The sequence below is a fragment of the Panulirus ornatus genome, chromosome 1 (genome assembly GCF_036320965.1).
Source record: "Panulirus ornatus isolate Po-2019 chromosome 1, ASM3632096v1, whole genome shotgun sequence".
In the NCBI taxonomy this organism is placed as follows: Eukaryota; Metazoa; Arthropoda; class Malacostraca; order Decapoda; family Palinuridae; genus Panulirus; species Panulirus ornatus.
In genome coordinates this window covers 20771849-20797082 of record NC_092224.1, presented here as the reverse complement: position 1 = coordinate 20797082, position 25234 = coordinate 20771849, and the positions used below count along the sequence as shown (strand labels likewise).

At 50.3% G+C, this 25234-nt stretch overlaps 1 protein-coding gene across 3 annotated transcripts in view; it reads left to right on the top strand.

Annotated features, from left to right (window-relative positions):
• Positions 1–25234, top strand: part of LOC139762430 (equilibrative nucleobase transporter 1-like) — a 59696-nt gene that overhangs the window by 3950 nt on the left and 30512 nt on the right. The window contains exon 2 of one of the 3 annotated variants that reach the window (XM_071687440.1): positions 19286–19729. The exons of 1 other annotated variant lie outside the window; for it this stretch is intronic. In XM_071687440.1, the coding sequence (XP_071543541.1) occupies positions 19415–19729 (315 nt within the window). In that variant the 5' untranslated portion in view covers positions 19286–19414. Of the gene's footprint in view, positions 1–18426; positions 19730–25234 lie in introns of those variants that run through there. One more of the 3 variants, XM_071687350.1, reaches the window with a different exon arrangement.

The window sequence follows — 25234 nt, the reverse complement described above, 5'->3', positions numbered from 1 at the left end:
AATATCTTGGTCCTCGATGTCCTGGGGTTGTGGTCTAAGCGAGGGTCCTGGTTGCGGTTGCGATGACTCGCATGCTTTCAATAATGACCCAGTGCTTCCCAGAACTTCCTCAGGTAGTTAATAATCATAACAGCAGTTTCCATATCTTCTTAGTCCATACTTGATTGTTAATAATGCATTTAAGCTTTTGATACTCGGTCAATTTCGAAGCTTTGACTTCAGGATGTTTATATGACTAAAGATACGCTCTACATCAGCTTTGGAGTGAGGCTACATCAGCACAGTCAAAGCCAACTCAGAGAGGTCACTGAAGGGATTTTCTCTTGCATTCCTGAACGAGGCTATTTCAGCCCAGTGTGCTAGGATGCCAAGGTTATGTTTACACAATACATGATGAAGCTTCCTCCACTGGAACTCAATGCGTGTGAGAATTTTCGTTATCAGTAAACATCTTTGCTAATTCCAGCAATCCAGGTTTTATTGGTTGCAGGCATTCACTTGCACTCAGTGATGACGCTGACTGTAACACTTGGACATTGTTTGGCAAACGCTGACGAAGCTGTTTCACCAACACAGCAAACTGTATGCATTTTCCTCGAATATCCTTTTCATAAGGAACCTTACACTGTCCCATCCCCTTTTCAAACTCGTACTTCAAGTACTGATGTGGGTCTAAGTAGTAGTTCTGTGTTGAATCACCTTCCTTTAATTTTCCTATGGAATCAATAAGCTGAATAAGGTCACTTAGCAGTTTGGTTAGTTCCTGTACCTCCGCTTCAAATTTCTCATTTATACGCTGAACTTCTCCAGGAATTGATCAGGAAGATATAGTTTTTCTTGTCGCAAAACATGTCATGTAGGATCTGTGCTGTGTAACACCTTTCACCATTTCTTGCCATTTCAAAGCGAGTCTTAAGTTCAACCCACTGCTGCAGTATCCTGACAATTGCTGATTCATCTGACAGCCATCGAGTCTGGCTTTATGTATTAATTCATTTATTACATATAACCGCCGTCTTCCGCGTTAGCAAGGAAACAAGACGAGGAATGGCCCAACCCACCCACATACCAATGTATATATTCCTATGAGTCCACGGGGAAAATGAAACATGCCCAACACAAACATATATATATATATATATATATATATATATTTACTTATTGCCTTCATCCATTCCCGTCTGGTTTAGCTGTATTAATTTCATGGAGCTTAACCATCATTGATCAAATGAAAGATCTTGTACCTTGCTGGCGAATGGCAGAGTAGGAGAACCAATTATAGGTCTTTGATCATAAAATCCAGGTTCCTAGGGAGACACAGCTGCAGCATGAGTGATAGCTAGCTGCGGAGAATGATACACACACTTGATCAAGATCAGATGAGGAACTTCTAACTTGAGTTTAGCATACACTCCACTGTTAACACTTGTCATCACAGAAGCATTGTCGGTGCCAATTACAAGGTTTTGCAACTCCAACCAATTATTTTTCAAGGACTTCTTGATGGCATCACATATCCAATTAGCTTTACAGTCAGTCAGCTCAACAAGATCCAAGAAAGTCACTACAATCTTTTTACTCTCAGAAAAGAATCGTATCGCAATACCCAATAGTTTCGTTACCATAATAACGCTACTTTCATTTATTATGAGGCTAAACTTCTGACTGTTTATATCACTTTCAAGTCACTGTTAAAATGCGAGGTGATCATATTGCGCACAACTGCACTACACTTCGACCTTTTTAACTTGAAATTCTTGCATCCTTTACTGTCTGCAAATCGTGCTTTGCACAGCTCACTGAGATGATCAACAACACGTAATGAACAGCTCAGATGATCAACAACACGTAATGAACAGCTCAGATGATCAACAACACGTAATGAACAGCTCAGATGATCAACAACACGTAATGAACAGCTCAGACGATCAACAACACGTAATGAACAGCTCAGATGATCAACAACACGTAATGAACAGCTCAGATGATCAATAACACGTAATGAACAGCTCAAATGATCAACAACACGTAATGAACAGCTCAGATGATCAACACCACGTAATGAACAGCTCAGACGATCAACATGTAATGAACAGCTCAGATGATCAACAACACGTAATGAACAGCTCAGATGATCAACAACACGTAATGAACAGCTCAGACGACCAACAACACGTAATGAACAGCTCAGATGATCAACAAAATGTAATAAACAGCTCAGACGATCAACAAAATGTAATGAACAGCTCAGACGATCAACAATACGTAATGAACAGCTCAGACTATCAACAACACGTAATGAACAGCTCAGATGATCAACACGTAATGAACAGCTCACATGATCAACAACACGTAATGAACAGCTCAGACGATCAACAACACGTAATGAACAGCTCAGACGATCGACAACACGTAATGAACAGCTCAGATGATCAACAACACGTAATGAACAGCTCAGACGATCAACAACACCTAATGAACAGCTCAGATGATCAACAACACGTAATGAACAGCTCAGATGATCAACAACATGTAATGAACAGCTCAGATGATCAACAACACGTAATGAACAGCTCAGATGATCAACACGTAATGAACAGCTCGGATGATCAACAACACGTAATGAACAGCTCAGATGATCAACAACACGTAATGAACAGCTCGGATGATCAACAACACGTAATGAACAGCTCAGACGATCAACAACACGCAATGAACAGCTCAGACGATCAACAACACGTAATGAACAACTCAGACGATCAACAACACGTAATGAACAATGGTCTGAAATGAATAGTGACAAATTTCCTTCAATCATCCGTGCGTCATCACTCATTTTTTCAAACGAATCTGTGGTTTGTCTTTGAGTAGTGAATGGCTCTTCAGTTTTCTTGTGTTTAGCTGCTTTGCTGTGTCTTTCAGCTTCACTAAGTACGACAAACAACGGACAATGGTGGTGCTTGCGAAGCTATTTTGTGTCGTCCCCCTCTACTTTTCTAAACCACTTTTCATATTTGGGGTCTTTCAACCACTCTGCACTATGTTGAGTATATTTCTGACTCATTGCTGTTCGTTAAATGTAACGGCCTTCACACGCACACACAACCAGCAATGTTGCTTTTCTTCATGGCCCACGGGGAGGGGGGACTTAAGGAAGGGGAACCCGCGAAATACACCCGAACTAAACCTGTTAATAAAATCTTCGAACATATTCATTTCGATGAAAATGAATTACGTGCAATATTTTCATTGTTTTCCTTGTCGTTTTAATAGGATTTAATCTATCTTGCTCAATCACATTAAGGTATCTTGAATAATGTTTGAATTTCCTCATTTAGTGAAATAACACTAAGTTTAGGTCTAAATACAAATAAAGCGCCGAAAAAACGCGCAAGATCTCTATAAAAAGTCCTAGGTCTAGCGCCAAAACAGCTAAGTTAGCAACTCTGTCGTAACATTACCAGACGTACGAGGATTAACCAATATACACAGCTGTCAATAATTCATCTGTTTACTCAGCCGGATAACAACTGCTGATAGCTGGAATGAAATACTTCAGGGAAAATATCTTACCGTTGAGCAGGAAGGCTGTGCTGGCAATATTAAAGGTATACAAAGTGGTAGATGAGGAAGTGGGTTACTATGCAACTTAACAACGCCATCCGCCATCGAGGGTGTGGTGCGGCTGGGGATTCCGAAGGGGGGAGGTAAGGAGTAGGGTATGGTGGTAGCCAGGGAGAGAATGGTGGTTTTGAGGATGGTGTGGCAACCCACCGCAGGAGCAAATTTAAGAGGGCTCAGAAGGAAAATCGGAGGATGTTTGTACCACTTAACCTCATCTGTCGCTCAAACATCCTCTGATTTTTCTTCCCAATAAGAAACACAAATACAGGTTACGCTGACGACGCCAGCAGTAGCTCAAACATTTAGAGTATGAGTGCTGACTTTTCTGTCCTCGGCTGACACGCTTAGTTGGTGCGAGACCCAAATAAAGACGGGAGTGGAATGAGGGCCACATTTTAGATAAAGTGCTCTTGTTAAAGGACCAAGAGACGAGGGTGAGGACAAAAGACAGCCACTCAAGAAGAACCTAAGCGCCATTTTAGCCTGATTTCTCGTGAATGTGAGGCACAAAGCTCAACAACATCCCCGCAAAGCACAGCAGTGTTCGTGTCACCCATCAATTTATTTGTGGGTGATATCAACGCTGGGTCAACGGGGCGGCGACGGATTGTCTGGTCTCGAGATGCTTCTTCTGTTGGCTTCTTGCTGCTGGTAACTCCTCCTCCTCCACCTGGACAACATACGCCTATACCAGCAGACGCTAAACACGTAGCTCTACCAACAGGTCCAAGATCCAAGATTTTACCAAAAGGCTGGACAACCCCCGGTTATGGCAGTACCAACAAATCCACGATACGTGTGTAACAACAGGCCCACGACACATGGTTGCAACAAACAAGGGCCTCAACTTCAAAATGTCATTATGTCTGATCACAAAGAGGCAACTTTGGCATTCCAGTAGGAGCACGTGTGAAGGGTACATGTTCAGGGGTAGACGGAGGGAAGTATGGGGCGCACAGTGGGCACAATACTTCGATATAAGAGGGTGACAAGGAGGGCCCAAGTGTGTCCAGGAACCCAGATGTCCCGTCGGATATGGAGGAATAATACTGAAGGCATCGCAGTGAGTTACCACAGGGTATACAGGTGCGAGTAAACGGCGTATAGAACACTGATACTTATGGCTCGATATGTAAAATATGAATTCATAAGATCGATTCATAGTATAGGTACATACATGATGCCCGGCAGGTGTAAAACTTACAGAGGGAACTACAGTACCTCCACACATGCAATGACGGAATGTGTAAGGTCCCAGAGATGGGTCACATGCACAGTGAGAGTGTATGTGGTCTTAGAATGATCTCCAACACCTGAAGACGGTGTTGATGTTTCGGTTGGTGGATGTCAACTTACGTTGACGGCCTTAATGACCCTGGCAATTACAGAACAATATTATCAATAAACTAAATTCATGTGAAAAAGATATCATCTTGATCTGGGTGCCTGGCTGGTCATGGCAATATATACGGCAATGAGCAGGCAGACAGCATGGCTAAGTCGACCTCAGAACTCGAGGAGGTCGCTCCCATCCCTCGGGAGCTGGGGTCCTGCCTTTCACTGGGGAAGAGATCAATTTATCTTCTGTAGCAGAGTCAGTGGACCAACCTGACCATCAACAAAAAATACAAGCAAAAAGTGGCGGACTGGCCGACCTCATATCGCAAGAACAGAAGAGAGGAGGTGGTGCTGGCCAGCCTCAGAATGAACTCTACATTTTTCACCCACATGAGGACGAATATTAACAAAAAATTTCCACCAACATGTAAGCAATTCCAAGAAACCTTAGCAAAACAACATTTAAGATGCCACAGCTTCAATCAACACGGAAAATTTAATAGACTATTACATCACGAAATAAACGTTTTAACACTGTCAATGTACTCGGGGACAACTCGGAGTTACTCTAGACAAATTGATGGTCTTCCTCAGAGAAACAGAAATAATGATGTAAGGTAAGGTTGGCGAGCTGTTTTCTATGGTTTAAAGGTTCCTCCTACTTGGGCATGTCGGATGTGAGTGGACATGTCCACCTATCATTAGACGATCGGCCTTGAGAGAAGGGGATCATCCTCCGGGCAACTACGCCATTGGATTGAGCCGGCAGACCTCCAAATAAATTACTATTTCTGTGTGCATGGCGCGGCGGAGGACTATCTTTAGTCTGTCCTATCTCTTCGCACTCTTGGGTAAACTGCAACAGTGGCCTGCTGTGCCGACTGGGCGGTGTTTGCTGCCACGTTCGCTCAATACCCACACAATCTCTTCTTTCCATTATTCATTTCTAATCATATCTTATCTTATTATTACATCAGAATTATACTTTTTCTATTTTTCTACTTTTCTAAAAAAATTTTTTTAGAACAGGTATTTAGGGATGATTTCAATCGCATATTAAATAGGGTTGAAGGCCTAATGACCTACCTCATAGGTCGATGGCCGTAAAACCCAACAAACCACTGACCAACAGGTAGTTGACAGGCCTGAAGCCCACACAGCCAACCAACGTCTGATCCTAGAATAATCCTCATCAGAGACGATGATCATTAATTTTCTAATCCCCTATTGGTGGCTATGACTGGAGGAGGATGACCTAACCCTTGTCGTCAATATAAGCGTAAAGCCCCACCATCGCACCAACATGTCAGCAATACACAGTCTTACGTAAGCAAACTCCAGGTCAACCATTGCACCAATAGGCCAGCGATACACATTCTTACGTTAGCGAACTCCACGTAAACAGTTTAGTCTCAGCGACATCAATATATGCAACACTAGCTAGCGTGCGTGTGTAAGCATCTCTTCCAGGATATGTCCCATGAAATTGCGAAATGACCAGTAATAAGCATGACTCGTGTCACCTCGTGAGCGCTGGTAACGTGAGATGAAATTTCCACATGATCATGGTCATACCACTTGACATTTCTTTCCATCAAGATACGAAATCAATGTACTGTTGTTCATTATAGCAAATGACAGGAAATACGGTTAGCAATCGATTATGTTTACAATATCACGACAGTAGCGCTACCAGTGTGAGGCCAGACCAATGAATGACCACTTCTGAAAATCCCTCACAAAAAGTTTTTTTTTTCTTTACTGTGAAGCTGTGGCCCCATTGAAGGACCTTACACCACACAGGGACGTGCTAACCTTACACCACACAGGGACCTGCCTACCACACACCACACAGGGACGTGCTAACCTTACACCACACAGGGACGTGCTAACCGCACACCACACAGGGACGTGCTAACCGCACACCACACAGGGACGTGCTAACCTTACACCACACAGGGACGTGCTAACCGCACACCACACAGGGACGTGCTAACCTTACACCACACAGGGACGTGCTAACCGCACACCACACAGGGACGTGCTAACCTTACACCACACAGGGACGTGCTAACCTTACACCACACAGGGACGTGCTAACCTTACACCACACAGGGACGTGCTAACCTTACACCACACAGGGACGTGCTAACCTTACACCACACAGGGACGTGCTAACCTTACACCACACAGGGACGTGCTAACCTTACACCACACAGGGACGTGCTAACCTTACACCACACAGGGACGTGCTAACCTTACACCACACAGGGACGTGCTAACCGCACACCACACAGGGACGTGCTAACCGCACACCACACAGGGACGTGCTAACCTTACACCACACAGGGACCTGCCTACCACACACCACACAGGGACGTGCTAACCTTACACCACACAGGGACGTGCTAACCTTACACCACACAGGGACGTGCTAACCTTACACCACACAGGGACGTGCTAACCTTACACCACACAGGGACGTGCTAACCTTACACCACACAGGGACGTGCTAACCTTACACCACACAGGGACGTGCTAACCTTACACCACACAGGGACCTGCCAACCATACACCACACAGGGACCTGCCTACCACACACCACACAGGGACGTGCTAACCGCACACCACACAGGGACGTGCTAACCTTACACCACACAGGGACGTGCTAACCTTACACCACACAGGGACGTGCTAACCGCACACCACACAGGGACGTGCTAACCTTACACCACACAGGGACGTGCTAACCTTACACCACACAGGGACGTGCTAACCTTACACCACACAGGGACGTGCTAACCGCACACCACACAGGGACGTGCTAACCGCACACCACACAGGGACGTGCTAACCTTACACCACACAGGGACGTGCTAACCTTACACCACACAGGGACGTGCTAACCTTACACCACACAGGGACGTGCTAACCTTACACCACACAGGGACGTGCTAACCTTACACCACACAGGGACGTGCTAACCTTACACCACACAGGGACGTGCTAACCTTACACCACACAGGGACGTGCTAACCTTACACCACACAGGGACGTGCTAACCTTACACCACACAGGGACGTGCTAACCTTACACCACACAGGGACGTGCTAACCTTACACCACACAGGGACCTGCCTACCACACACCACACAGGGACGTGCTAACCTTACACCACACAGGGACGTGCTAACCTTACACCACACAGGGACGTGCTAACCGCACACCACACAGGGACGTGCTAACCTTACACCACACAGGGACGTGCTAACCTTACACCACACAGGGACGTGCTAACCTTACACCACACAGGGACGTGCTAACCGCACACCACACAGGGACGTGCTAACCTTACACCACACAGGGACGTGCTAACCTTACACCACACAGGGACGTGCTAACCTTACACCACACAGGGACGTGCTAACCTTACACCACACAGGGACGTGCTAACCGCACACCACACAGGGACGTGCTAACCTTACACCACACAGGGACCTGCCTACCACACACCACACAGGGACGTGCTAACCTTACACCACACAGGGACGTGCTAACCTTACACCACACAGGGACGTGCTAACCGCACACCACACAGGGACGTGCTAACCTTACACCACACAGGGACGTGCTAACCTTACACCACACAGGGACGTGCTAACCTTACACCACACAGGGACGTGCTAACCTTACACCACACAGGGACGTGCTAACCTTACACCACACAGGGACGTGCTAACCTTACACCACACAGGGACGTGCTAACCTTACACCACACAGGGACGTGCTAACCTTACACCACACAGGGACGTGCTAACCGCACACCACACAGGGACGTGCTAACCTTACACCACACAGGGACCTGCCTACCACACACCACACAGGGACGTGCTAACCGCACACCACACAGGGACGTGCTAACCTTACACCACACAGGGACCTGCCTACCACACACCACACAGGGACGTGCTAACCTTACACCACACAGGGACGTGCTAACCTTACACCACACAGGGACGTGCTAACCTTACACCACACAGGGACGTGCTAACCTTACACCACACAGGGACGTGCTAACCTTACACCACACAGGGACGTGCTAACCGCACACCACACAGGGACCTGCCAACCATACACCACACAGGGACGTGCTAACCGCACACCACACAGGGACGTGCTAACCTTACACCACACAGGGACGTGCTAACCTTACACCACACAGGGACGTGCTAACCTTACACCACACAGGGACGTGCTAACCTTACACCACACAGGGACGTGCTAACCTTACACCACACAGGGACGTGCTAACCTTACACCACACAGGGACGTGCTAACCGCACACCACACAGGGACGTGCTAACCGCACACCACACAGGGACGTGCTAACCGCACACCACACAGGGACCTGCCTACCACACACCACACAGGGACCTGCCAACCATACACCACACAGGGACGTGCTAACCTTACACCACACAGGGACCTGCCAACCATACACCACACAGGGACGTGCTAACCTTACACCACACAGGGACGTGCTAACCTTACACCACACAGGGACGTGCTAACCGCACACCACACAGGGACGTGCTAACCTTACACCACACAGGGACGTGCTAACCTTACACCACACAGGGACGTGCTAACCTTACACCACACAGGGACCTGCCTACCACACACCACACAGGGACGTGCTAACCGCACACCACACAGGGACGTGCTAACCTTACACCACACAGGGACGTGCTAACCTTACACCACACAGGGACGTGCTAACCTTACACCACACAGGGACGTGCTAACCTTACACCACACAGGGACGTGCTAACCTTACACCACACAGGGACGTGCTAACCTTACACCACACAGGGACGTGCTAACCTTACACCACACAGGGACGTGCTAACCTTACACCACACAGGGACCTGCCTACCACACACCACACAGGGACGTGCTAACCTTACACCACACAGGGACGTGCTAACCTTACACCACACAGGGACGTGCTAACCTTACACCACACAGGGACCTGCCTACCACACACCACACAGGGACGTGCTAACCTTACACCACACAGGGACGTGCTAACCGCACACCACACAGGGACGTGCTAACCTTACACCACACAGGGACGTGCTAACCTTACACCACACAGGGACCTGCCAACCATACACCACACAGGGACCTGCCAACCAAACAACACACAGAGACGTGCCAACCATAGACCACACAAGGACGTGCCAACCACACACCACACAGGGACGTGCTAACCTTACACCACACAGGGACGTGCTAACCTTACACCACACAGGGACGTGCTAACCTTACACCACACAGGGACCTGCCAACCATACACCACACAGGGACGTGCTAACCTTACACCACACAGGGACGTGCTAACCTTACACCACACAGGGACGTGCTAACCTTACACCACACAGGGACGTGCTAACCGCACACCACACAGGGACGTGCTAACCTTACACCACACAGGGACGTGCTAACCTTACACCACACAGGGACGTGCTAACCTTACACCACACAGGGACGTGCTAACCTTACACCACACAGGGACGTGCTAACCTTACACCACACAGGGACGTGCTAACCTTACACCACACAGGGACGTGCTAACCTTACACCACACAGGGACCTGCCTACCACACACCACACAGGGACCTGCCTACCACACACCACACAGGGACGTGCTAACCTTACACCACACAGGGACGTGCTAACCTTACACCACACAGGGACGTGCTAACCTTACACCACACAGGGACGTGCTAACCTTACACCACACAGGGACGTGCTAACCTTACACCACACAGGGACGTGCTAACCTTACACCACACAGGGACGTGCTAACCTTACACCACACAGGGACGTGCTAACCGCACACCACACAGGGACGTGCTAACCTTACACCACACAGGGACGTGCTAACCTTACACCACACAGGGACGTGCTAACCGCACACCACACAGGGACGTGCTAACCTTACACCACACAGGGACGTGCTAACCTTACACCACACAGGGACGTGCTAACCTTACACCACACAGGGACCTGCCTACCACACACCACACAGGGACGTGCTAACCTTACACCACACAGGGACGTGCTAACCTTACACCACACAGGGACGTGCTAACCTTACACCACACAGGGACGTGCTAACCTTACACCACACAGGGACGTGCTAACCTTACACCACACAGGGACGTGCTAACCTTACACCACACAGGGACCTGCCTACCACACACCACACAGGGACGTGCTAACCTTACACCACACAGGGACGTGCTAACCGCACACCACACAGGGACGTGCTAACCGCACACCACACAGGGACGTGCTAACCTTACACCACACAGGGACGTGCTAACCTTACACCACACAGGGACGTGCTAACCTTACACCACACAGGGACGTGCTAACCTTACACCACACAGGGACGTGCTAACCGCACACCACACAGGGACCTGCCTACCACACACCACACAGGGACGTGCTAACCTTACACCACACAGGGACGTGCTAACCTTACACCACACAGGGACGTGCTAACCTTACACCACACAGGGACGTGCTAACCTTACACCACACAGGGACGTGCTAACCTTACACCACACAGGGACGTGCTAACCTTACACCACACAGGGACGTGCTAACCTTACACCACACAGGGACGTGCTAACCTTACACCACACAGGGACGTGCTAACCGCACACCACACAGGGACGTGCTAACCTTACACCACACAGGGACGTGCTAACCGCACACCACACAGGGACGTGCTAACCTTACACCACACAGGGACGTGCTAACCTTACACCACACAGGGACGTGCTAACCTTACACCACACAGGGACGTGCTAACCTTACACCACACAGGGACGTGCTAACCTTACACCACACAGGGACGTGCTAACCTTACACCACACAGGGACGTGCTAACCTTACACCACACAGGGACGTGCTAACCGCACACCACACAGGGACGTGCTAACCTTACACCACACAGGGACGTGCTAACCTTACACCACACAGGGACGTGCTAACCTTACACCACACAGGGACGTGCTAACCTTACACCACACAGGGACGTGCTAACCTTACACCACACAGGGACGTGCTAACCTTACACCACACAGGGACGTGCTAACCGCACACCACACAGGGACGTGCTAACCTTACACCACACAGGGACGTGCTAACCTTACACCACACAGGGACGTGCTAACCTTACACCACACAGGGACGTGCTAACCGCACACCACACAGGGACGTGCTAACCTTACACCACACAGGGACGTGCTAACCTTACACCACACAGGGACGTGCTAACCTTACACCACACAGGGACGTGCTAACCGCACACCACACAGGGACGTGCTAACCTTACACCACACAGGGACGTGCTAACCTTACACCACACAGGGACGTGCTAACCGCACACCACACAGGGACGTGCTAACCGCACACCACACAGGGACGTGCTAACCTTACACCACACAGGGACGTGCTAACCTTACACCACACAGGGACGTGCTAACCTTACACCACACAGGGACGTGCTAACCTTACACCACACAGGGACGTGCTAACCTTACACCACACAGGGACGTGCTAACCGCACACCACACAGGGACGTGCTAACCTTACACCACACAGGGACGTGCTAACCGCACACCACACAGGGACGTGCTAACCTTACACCACACAGGGACGTGCTAACCTTACACCACACAGGGACGTGCTAACCTTACACCACACAGGGACGTGCTAACCTTACACCACACAGGGACGTGCTAACCGCACACCACACAGGGACGTGCTAACCTTACACCACACAGGGACGTGCTAACCTTACACCACACAGGGACGTGCTAACCTTACACCACACAGGGACGTGCTAACCTTACACCACACAGGGACGTGCTAACCGCACACCACACAGGGACGTGCTAACCGCACACCACACAGGGACGTGCTAACCGCACACCACACAGGGACGTGCTAACCTTACACCACACAGGGACGTGCTAACCTTACACCACACAGGGACGTGCTAACCTTACACCACACAGGGACGTGCTAACCTTACACCACACAGGGACGTGCTAACCGCACACCACACAGGGACGTGCTAACCGCACACCACACAGGGACGTGCTAACCGCACACCACACAGGGACGTGCTAACCTTACACCACACAGGGACGTGCTAACCTTACACCACACAGGGACGTGCTAACCTTACACCACACAGGGACGTGCTAACCGCACACCACACAGGGACGTGCTAACCTTACACCACACAGGGACGTGCTAACCGCACACCACACAGGGACGTGCTAACCGCACACCACACAGGGACGTGCTAACCTTACACCACACAGGGACGTGCTAACCTTACACCACACAGGGACGTGCTAACCTTACACCACACAGGGACGTGCTAACCTTACACCACACAGGGACGTGCTAACCTTACACCACACAGGGACCTGCCTACCACACACCACACAGGGACCTGCCTACCACACACCACACAGGGACGTGCTAACCGCACACCACACAGGGACGTGCTAACCTTACACCACACAGGGACGTGCTAACCTTACACCACACAGGGACGTGCTAACCTTACACCACACAGGGACGTGCTAACCTTACACCACACAGGGACGTGCTAACCTTACACCACACAGGGACGTGCTAACCGCACACCACACAGGGACGTGCTAACCGCACACCACACAGGGACGTGCTAACCTTACACCACACAGGGACGTGCTAACCTTACACCACACAGGGACGTGCTAACCGCACACCACACAGGGACGTGCTAACCTTACACCACACAGGGACGTGCTAACCTTACACCACACAGGGACGTGCTAACCTTACACCACACAGGGACGTGCTAACCTTACACCACACAGGGACGTGCTAACCTTACACCACACAGGGACGTGCTAACCTTACACCACACAGGGACGTGCTAACCTTACACCACACAGGGACGTGCTAACCTTACACCACACAGGGACGTGCTAACCTTACACCACACAGGGACGTGCTAACCTTACACCACACAGGGACGTGCTAACCTTACACCACACAGGGACGTGCTAACCTTACACCACACAGGGACGTGCTAACCTTACACCACACAGGGACGTGCTAACCTTACACCACACAGGGACGTGCTAACCGCACACCACACAGGGACGTGCTAACCTTACACCACACAGGGACGTGCTAACCTTACACCACACAGGGACGTGCTAACCTTACACCACACAGGGACCTGCCTACCACACACCACACAGGGACCTGCCTACCACACACCACACAGGGACGTGCTAACCTTACACCACACAGGGACGTGCTAACCGCACACCACACAGGGACGTGCTAACCTTACACCACACAGGGACGTGCTAACCGCACACCACACAGGGACGTGCTAACCTTACACCACACAGGGACGTGCTAACCTTACACCACACAGGGACCTGCCTACCACACACCACACAGGGACGTGCTAACCGCACACCACACAGGGACGTGCTAACCTTACACCACACAGGGACGTGCTAACCTTACACCACACAGGGACGTGCTAACCTTACACCACACAGGGACGTGCTAACCTTACACCACACAGGGACGTGCTAACCTTACACCACACAGGGACCTGCCTACCACACACCACACAGGGACGTGCTAACCTTACACCACACAGGGACGTGCTAACCTTACACCACACAGGGACGTGCTAACCTTACACCACACAGGGACGTGCTAACCGCACACCACACAGGGACGTGCTAACCTTACACCACACAGGGACGTGCTAACCGCACACCACACAGGGACGTGCTAACCTTACACCACACAGGGACGTGCTAACCTTACACCACACAGGGACGTGCTAACCTTACACCACACAGGGACGTGCTAACCTTACACCACACAGGGACGTGCTAACCTTACACCACACAGGGACGTGCTAACCTTACACCACACAGGGACGTGCTAACCTTACACCACACAGGGACGTGCTAACCTTACACCACACAGGGACGTGCTAACCTTACACCACACAGGGACGTGCTAACCGCACACCACACAGGGACGTGCTAACCGCACACCACACAGGGACGTGCTAACCTTACACCACACAGGGACGTGCTAACCGCACACCACACAGGGACGTGCTAACCGCACACCACACAGGGACGTGCTAACCTTACACCACACAGGGACGTGCTAACCTTACACCACACAGGGACGTGCTAACCTTACACCACACAGGGACGTGCTAACCTTACACCACACAGGGACGTGCTAACCTTACACCACACAGGGACGTGCTAACCTTACACCACACAGGGACGTGCTAACCTTACACCACACAGGGACGTGCTAACCTTACACCACACAGGGACGTGCTAACCTTACACCACACAGGGACGTGCTAACCTTACACCACACAGGGACGTGCTAACCTTACACCACACAGGGACCTGCCTACCACACACCACACAGGGACGTGCTAACCTTACACCACACAGGGACCTGCCTACCACACACCACACAGGGACGTGCTAACCTTACACCACACAGGGACCTGCCAACCATACACCACACAGGGACCTGCCTACCACACACCACACAGGGACCTGCCTACCACACACCACACAGGGACCTGCCTACCACACACCACACAGGGACGTGCTAACCGCACACCACACAGGGACGTGCTAACCTTACACCACACAGGGACGTGCTAACCGCACACCACACAGGGACCTGCCTACCACACACCACACAGGGACCTGCCTACCACACACCACACAGGGACCTGCCTACCACACACCACACAGGGACCTGCCTACCACACACCACACAGGGACGTGCTAACCTTACACCACACAGGGACGTGCTAACCGCACACCACACAGGGACCTGCCTACCACACACCACACAGGGACGTGCTAACCTTACACCACACAGGGACCTGCCTACCACACACCACACAGGGACGTGCTAACCTTACACCACACAGGGACCTGCCAACCATACACCACACAGGGACCTGCCTACCACACACCACACAGGGACCTGCCTACCACACACCACACAGGGACCTGCCAACCATACACCACACAGGGACCTGCCTACCACACACCACACAGGGACGTGCTAACCGCACACCACACAGGGACCTGCCTACCACACACCACACAGGGACGTGCTAACCGCACACCACACAGGGACGTGCTAACCTTACACCACACAGGGACGTGCTAACCTTACACCACACAGGGACCTGCCAACCATACACCACACAGGGACCTGCCTACCACACACCACACAGGGACGTGCTAACCGCACACCACACAGGGACGTGCTAACCGCACACCACACAGGGACGTGCTAACCTTACACCACACAGGGACGTGCTAACCGCACACCACACAGGGACCTGCCTACCACACACCACACAGGGACGTGCTAACCTTACACCACACAGGGACCTGCCTACCACACACCACACAGGGACCTGCCTACCACACACCACACAGGGACGTGCTAACCGCACACCACACAGGGACGTGCTAACCGCACACCACACAGGGACGTGCTAACCTTACACCACACAGGGACCTGCCTACCACACACCACACAGGGACCTGCCTACCACACACCACACAGGGACGTGCTAACCTTACACCACACAGGGACCTGCCTACCACACACCACACAGGGACCTGCCTACCACACACCACACAGGGACGTGCTAACCGCACACCACACAGGGACCTGCCTACCACACACCACACAGGGACGTGCTAACCGCACACCACACAGGGACCTGCCTACCACACACCACACAGGGACGTGCTAACCTTACACCACACAGGGACGTGCTAACCTTACACCACACAGGGACGTGCTAACCGCACACCACACAGGGACCTGCCTACCACACACCACACAGGGACCTGCCTACCACACACCACACAGGGACCTGCCTACCACACACCACACAGGGACGTGCTAACCTTACACCACACAGGGACCTGCCTACCACACACCACACAGGGACCTGCCTACCACACACCACACAGGGACGTGCTAACCGCACACCACACAGGGACGTGCTAACCTTACACCACACAGGGACGTGCTAACCGCACACCACACAGGGACCTGCCTACCACACACCACACAGGGACGTGCTAACCTTACACCACACAGGGACGTGCTAACCTTACACCACACAGGGACGTGCTAACCTTACACCACACAGGGACCTGCCTACCACACACCACACAGGGACGTGCTAACCTTACACCACACAGGGACGTGCTAACCTTACACCACACAGGGACCTGCCTACCACACACCACACAGGGACGTGCTAACCGCACACCACACAGGGACGTGCTAACCTTACACCACACAGGGACGTGCTAACCGCACACCACACAGGGACCTGCCAACCATACACCACACAGGGACGTGCTAACCTTACACCACACAGGGACGTGCTAACCTTACACCACACAGGGACGTGCTAACCTTACACCACACAGGGACGTGCTAACCTTACACCACACAGGGACCTGCCAACCATACACCACACAGGGACGTGCTAACCTTACACCACACAGGGACGTGCTAACCGCACACCACACAGGGACGTGCTAACCTTACACCACACAGGGACGTGCTAACCTTACACCACACAGGGACGTGCTAACCTTACACCACACAGGGACGTGCTAACCTTACACCACACAGGGACGTGCTAACCTTACACCACACAGGGACCTGCCTACCATACATCACACAGGGACCTGCCAACCATACACCACACAGGGACCTGCCAACCATACACCACACAGGGACGTGCTAACCTTACACCACACAGGGACCTGCCTACCATACATCACACAGGGACCTGCCAACCACACACCACACAGGGACGTGCTAACCGCACACCACACAGGGACGTGCTAACCGCACACCACACAGGGACCTGCCAACCATACACCACACAGGGACCTGCCAACCATACAACACACAGGGACGTGCCAACCATACACCACACAGGGACGTGCCAACCATACACCACACAGGGACGTGCCAACCACACACCACACAGGGACGTGCTAACCTTACACCACACAGGGACGTGCTAACCTTACACCACACAGGGACGTACTAACCTTACACCACACAGGGACGTGCTAACCGCACACCACACAGGGACGTGCTAACCGCACACCACACAGGGACGTGCTAACCGCACACCACACAGGGACGTGCTAACCGCACACCACACAGGGACCTATCAACTGTACACAACATAGGCACCTACCAACCACACACCACACAGGGACCTGCACCTACCCACACAGGGACCTGCCAACCATACACCACACAGGGACCTGCCAACCACACGCCACACAGGGGCCTGCTAACCACACACCACACAGGGACTTGCCTACCACACACCACACAGGGACCTGCCAACCATACACCACACGGGGACCTGCCAACCACCCACCACACAGTGACCTGCTAACCACACACCACACAGGGATCTGCCAACCACACAGGGACCTGCCTACCACACACCACACAGGGACCTGCATACCACACACCACACAGGGACCTGCCTACCACACACCACACAGGGACCTACCAACCACACAACACACAGGGCCCTGCCTACCATACATCACACAGGGACCTGCCTACCATACATCACACAGGGACCTGCCAACCACACAACCACACACCACACAGGGACCTGTCTACCACACACTACACAGGGACCTGCTAACCACACATCACACAACCACACAGGGACCTGCCTACCACACACCACACTGGGACCTGCCTAACACACACCACACTGGGACCTGCCAACAACACACCACACAGTTGAAGACTCAGATGTTTTTTTCCGATAAGAAGTGAGAGTTTAGCTGTCACCGTGATTTCTGCTGACGTTACCAGTAAAGCAAATGACGCTATGTAAGGGAAGCTTTATCCTTAAACCACATTTCTTAGGCGCATTGCTGGCATGGCCGCATTACCACCCTGACAACCCTGGATACCGGTGTCGTTTCTTCCAGTGCAACTTGCTATAATGTCCATGGCAAAGAGCTTCTAAGAGACCGTGACGAAAGGACACACACACACACCCACAAAAACAAATTATGATCATCAAAGTTGCAGTTATTACCATCGTCCTTGCTGTTTCTTCAATGTCACTACTGTTTAATTAGGTAACTGCCTTGCTCACGAAGGAAGCGTAGGAGCCCGGCCGTCAGCAGGAAGAACTTGGAGAGTCCCCTGGTAAGTCATCACACTTTCAAGAGTTAGTTCTCAAGAGGAGAGGGACCCTCCCAGTCAACATGCACTGCAACCAGGACCCCAACTTGGAGCTCTCGCTAGCCAGGAGGGTCATCATCTTCCTCATCGGCACCGTCGAGTCCATGCTCTTCGCCGGCACCATCTTCGGATGGCCGCAGCTGGTGCACGTGCTCAAGGTGGAGGGGTTGTATGGTGACCTGTGCGATGGGACGACCCACTCGATGCACCAGCACAACCGTTCTGAACTACAGCCCTCCTCCTCCTCCTCCTCCTCCACCTCCTCCCAGGCGAATACCTTCAACAACACTCGCTGTGCAGCACACAACACCACCTTCGAGGTCTCCATGAGTCAAGAGGTAAGTAATGTACAAACGATTTCAGTTCAGGGATGTAGATTTAACAGGGGATCACGTCAGTCACATTCAGTAGACGATAGTTTCCTTGTATCCAACAGTATGAGAACAAGTAACTGTGCGGGTTAGCATTGTAATCAGTGATAAGATGGAGTTTGCTGCCAAGTATTCTATGACGGAGTGCGACCGTCACACATTTGAACAAAGTTTACACGAGGCGTTTCGTGCGAGACTGACGGGTACACAATCCCAACACATGAAAGATATTTGGTCGGTTGGGTATTTGGGTTTTTGGCCTATCGATTGCCAGGGTCCTTAATGACAAAACCGTCGACGTCAATTGATAGCCAAAGACCTGATGGGGCAGAACTATGTGTAATATATCACTGGATATATATGATATACATCCAGGCATTAGGTAAGTGATATGATATAACGGAAGTTTGAGATGGATTACATGAAACAAGTCGGTAACAAGATATGTTGCATTTTATTTTTGAGAAGTTGTGATATTTAGGGTGTCCGACCCCTCCACTCGCCAGGCAGGGTATCCACTGGAGCCCTTGTGCGTGCTAGCCCATGAGGCGCGCTGATAAAGTGAATAACACGATCTTCACATCCTCAAGGGCTTCAGGTTACTCTGATAACGAAAGATAAACAAATTACACAACAGAGTCACTAGGCTTAAATTCCTGCTTTTATCTACTCCTCCTCACCAACGACCTTCAAGACATTGAGCCCTGACTAGTTCACCGACTGATCTAATTATGTAGCCACTTTTGGCAAGCTCTTCCTTGTGGCCTTATCGTAAGCGAAAGAACTGCTCTTCTGATGCAATAGACATTCAGAAGGCCTCATTACTGTGGGTTTTTATACTCTTTCGTCGGCCATCCTCGTAAAAGTAAGACAGGTGTTACATAAACGGCCCTTCGTGCGAGGTTAGCTCAGAAGTGATGAATACCTACCCAAGCCAGTGTTATCCCGTGTTGTATACTGAGCGAAAGAGAACCTCAAAGTCAGCACTAAATGTAGCAGACACACGAGTGGAAAGATTCCACGAACGCCAGGCCAGGCTTCGTTATCTGGGCACAGCAGGTTACACGTCATACACAGATACCGAGTAGCATGTGTAGAAAATAGAGGTGGGGGGGACAGCAGACCAGTCTGGCTAACGAGAATGTGGAATGTGTGTGAGGCCGGATGAACGTATGATGTATGTATAGAGGTTTGGCGTTTCCCTACTGTGTTGTTGTACTTGGAGGCCATGAGTCAAAACCTTCCGGCATAACAAAGTCTCTGCTCTAACCTTGTGCCCCGCCACCACCTCATGATCTCCATACAACAGTATCATGCAACTTGCAGTGCAGTCCTCTGCTTCTTTAACGAAACTCTAATCCTACTGAAACAGCCTCCCGAAAGATGAGTTCACTCACTCGATTAAAGCACCTCACACCACACGTTGTCCTCAAGCTTTTGATTTCTAACACATTGACACTCCTCCGCACAGCCTCGTCTATAGCCCATGCCTCTCATCCATACAACATCGTTGGGATTATCATACCTTCAAGTATAGCCAATTTGCCCACCCAGATAATGACGACTACGCACATTCTTTAATGTTCCTACAACTTTCGGCCCCTCACTCACCGTGTGACTCACGTCCGCTGGCATGCTTCCATTTGCTGCCATGTCCACTCCCAGGTATCTAACACACTTCACTTTCTCCAATTTTTCTTCATTCAAACTCCCCCTACCCCACCCCCAAACTAACCTGTCCCTCTACCCTGCTAAACCTACTATCCTTGCTTTAATTCGCATTCACTCTTAGTCCCTCCTTTCACACATTCTTCCCCTTAATCATCAAATTCTGCAGTTTCTCACTCGAATCTGTCACCAGTGCCATATCATCAGCAAACAAATGACTCACTTCCCAGGAACCCCCACCACCACCTCCACCACCACCACCACCACCCACCCACCCACACACACACACACACACTGACTGCACACTTGCCACTTTCCTCAAGACTCTTGCACTTACCTCCCTTACCACCCTATAAACAAATTAAACAGCCACGGTCACATCACACACCCCTGCCACACAGTAAACTTTACCTACATCCATTCACTCTCATCTCTTCCTACTCGTACACCCGCTTTGCACCTTTGATACAAAAGACTTCTCACTGCTTCTAGCAGCTTATCTCCCATATCATATATTCGTAAGACCTTCCACAAGGCATCTCTATCAACCCTAACATATGCTTTCTCCTGACTCATCAATGTTACTTACATTTACTTCTGTTTCTATAAGTATTTTTTACACACTTTCTTTATAAAAAAAAAAAATCCCTGATCCACACATCCTCTAACGCTTCTGAAACCACACTGCTCCTCCCCAGTCGGATGCTCTGCACGTGCTTTCACCCTCTCAGTCAGCGCTCTCCCATACAACCTACCACAGACACTCGGGCAATTTACATCCCTGTAGTTTGAACATTCACCTCTGTCCCCTTTGTCCCAATACAGTGGCACTATACATGCATTCCGCCAATCCTCAGCCACCTCACCACGATCCTTAAATCCACTGAAAATTCTACAAACCAACCAACGCCACAGTCACCCCTTCCCTTAAGAAACTCATCTGCAACACCATCCACTACAGCTACCCCGCCCGACGTCACCCCACGCAAGGCCCTCACCACCTCTACAATCTTCACCACATCATCCTCCAAGACTCTCTCAATTCGCACATCACCCCGACCTGAACACCCTACATCTGCCACCCTGTCATCAGACACACTCAACAGTCCTTCAAAATACTCACTCCATCTCCTCCTCACCTCATCACCATCTGTTACCACTGTTCCATTTGCTCTCTTCACCGCTGCTCTCCATTTGCTTTCTTGTTTTTCTCTCGCTATTAATCTCCTTCCAAAATACCTTCTTATGCTACCTGAAGTTTATTGGTACTCGCTCCCTCCAACTCTCATTAACTCTCTTTTTCAACCTCCTGCACCTTCCTCTTGACCTCCACTATCTTTTATTCGCCATTTCCCGCGCGAGCGAAGTAGCGTCAAGAACAGATGACTGAGCCTTAGAGGGGGAAAATCCTCACTTGGCCCCCTTCTCTGTTCCTTCTTTTGGAAAAGTAAAACAGGAGGGGAAGATCCCCACACCCCAAGCTTTCATTCCTTTTAGTCACCTTCTACAACACGCAGTCACGGATAAAAGTCCACATCAAGTCCGGGCCTTAGATGAAATATAGAGAATTATGAAAGAGAAAAAGAAGAGACAAGGGAAAGTATCTACGAACCTTTGAGGAAGTGAATATTCTTTTTTCAAAATGTGCCAGGTCATAGTTACTGAGAAAGACAAGAGAAGGTAAAGACTTCCAAAGCTTCGACGTGTAAGGAAAGAAACAGTTACCAAATCGGCCCACCCTTGAGTTGCCAACGGCCACACACAGTATTCACGTGACGGAGCAGCCTGCCGAGTATCGCGTGGTCTGGCAAGCGGTGGGGGTAGAGAGGTGGAATTTGGACACAAAGGTAAAACTGGTCATCTCGATCTAGCATTAATCAAATGGGATTTGTTGTGGTGGGATGAGCTCGCGCTCCTGCCTATCCCGAGGCACAAGGAAGGTGCGTAGCTGGTGCTCTCCCTAAGTATCGATCGGTGTGAGGTGTGCGTATCAGCTGGGTCACACTGCCACAGTTACCGGGAAGTCAGTGCTGCATGATCCTCTGAATCTGACCTTCTGCTTAGGTATTGGTACTAAGGGTAGCCCTCGGCTCCGGAGTACTCTTATGTACTGAGGATCGTTTAGTAAGTGGAGGGAAGAAGGGTTTGAACCCACTGAGCAAGTTCCTGTAGTCGTGCGGGTGCCAAAGTAACTTTTATAAGGCTTCCAGTAGGCTGTATCGAGTGAAGCAGCCCTCAGCATCAAGGCCTCCTGTACCACAGTGCGTGAAATGCTCGCCTGACATGTTTGGTCACCGGTCGGGTCTTCTGTGCGTCCCACACTTGGTCTGTCGATGTTTACATTCACTGTTTCCAGACTGATGAGTCGAGCGGAGCACTCGGCCATAAGGGGTCTGCTGCCGCTGAATATCTACATCTCACACATCAAAACAAGCTTACACATTAAGATAACAGGTGATACACCGGGGCTGCTGTAGCTCATACAACAAGAAAGTTCAGTTACACATCAAGATAGTTTATAGCTTATACACCACGACAGTATACAGTTTACAACTTATGCACCTAGAGAGCTTGTAGCTTATACACCAAATATGTTTACAGTTTATACACTAAAACAGTGTACGGCTTATACACCTAAACAGTTTACAGTTTATATGACAGTCAGCATACAGCTTATACAATAAGACAGCTTACAGTTTATACACCACGAAAACTTACAGCTAACACACCAAGACAATTTAAATTTTTTTCTTTTTACACAAAGACAACTTACAGCTTATACATCAAGTCAGTTTACAGGTTATACACCTAGAAAGTTTACAGCTTATACAAGACAGCTCTCACAGTTTATACCCCAGGACAGCTTATAATTCATAGATCCCCTTGTTTCAATATACCAGTCATCACCTCTTGTTTGAGCATATGGGGAAGACGTTGTACGTGGGTGTTCTCTGGTTCCTCTTCTCCTCCCAGTTTAAAAGGAACGCTTCAAGACTTGAGCGTGAAGTCTGCAGTAGTGTGTTGTTCCTTTGTTACTTTCTTGCGCAGTGTGGGCAAGTGAATGGCCACTACTAACCTCTGCTTTGCAGTGAGTTCTCTTGTTACAAGCGCAGCTAACTTGCATTCCAGTTTTTAGCCCCAAAGAGCATCCAATTTAACCATTGGCTTGACCGCAATGTTGACACGGGTCAGTACACAGTTCCTTTCCCCCTCTCCTAATGGGGACAAGGCTGGCTACCACGTCTATCCCGAGGTCTTCGACAAACTTAGACTCCCATCACTTGCTCTCGGCAGTCTAAGTCAGCGAGCGAGGTTTCATCTCACTGTGTCCCGTCATCATCGTGTGATGAAACTATCATTGACTAAGGCTGTTAGCCTGAGAGGATGTCCTCCCGAGCTATTATAATCCCGATTAACCCATCAGCTCAGTCGTATATTAATCATCGTTCGCGTAACTATATTCACTAATGATCCGAGTCCTGCTAGATCATTTACATAGATTTCGCGAGGATCCCATGACTGAGCCCTGCAGGACCCCGCTGGTTACTTCTGGCCAGTCAGACAAGGCGTCTCTGACATGTGTTCTCTGTTCCTTTCTGTTCTGGCAATTTTCTGTTCTCTGAGAAATTTTGTCACGTCTGACTAAAGGTTCAATGTCTATTTCTATTCCTTCAGCCTCTCGTGTGGGATAACGTCACACACACAAAACCTCTGACAGTTTAAGATCAGACAGACCCATCCACTTTAATTCTACCTCCGTCTAGTGCTCACTCCGTCGTGGAAGTGCAGAGAATTTCTTGCGTT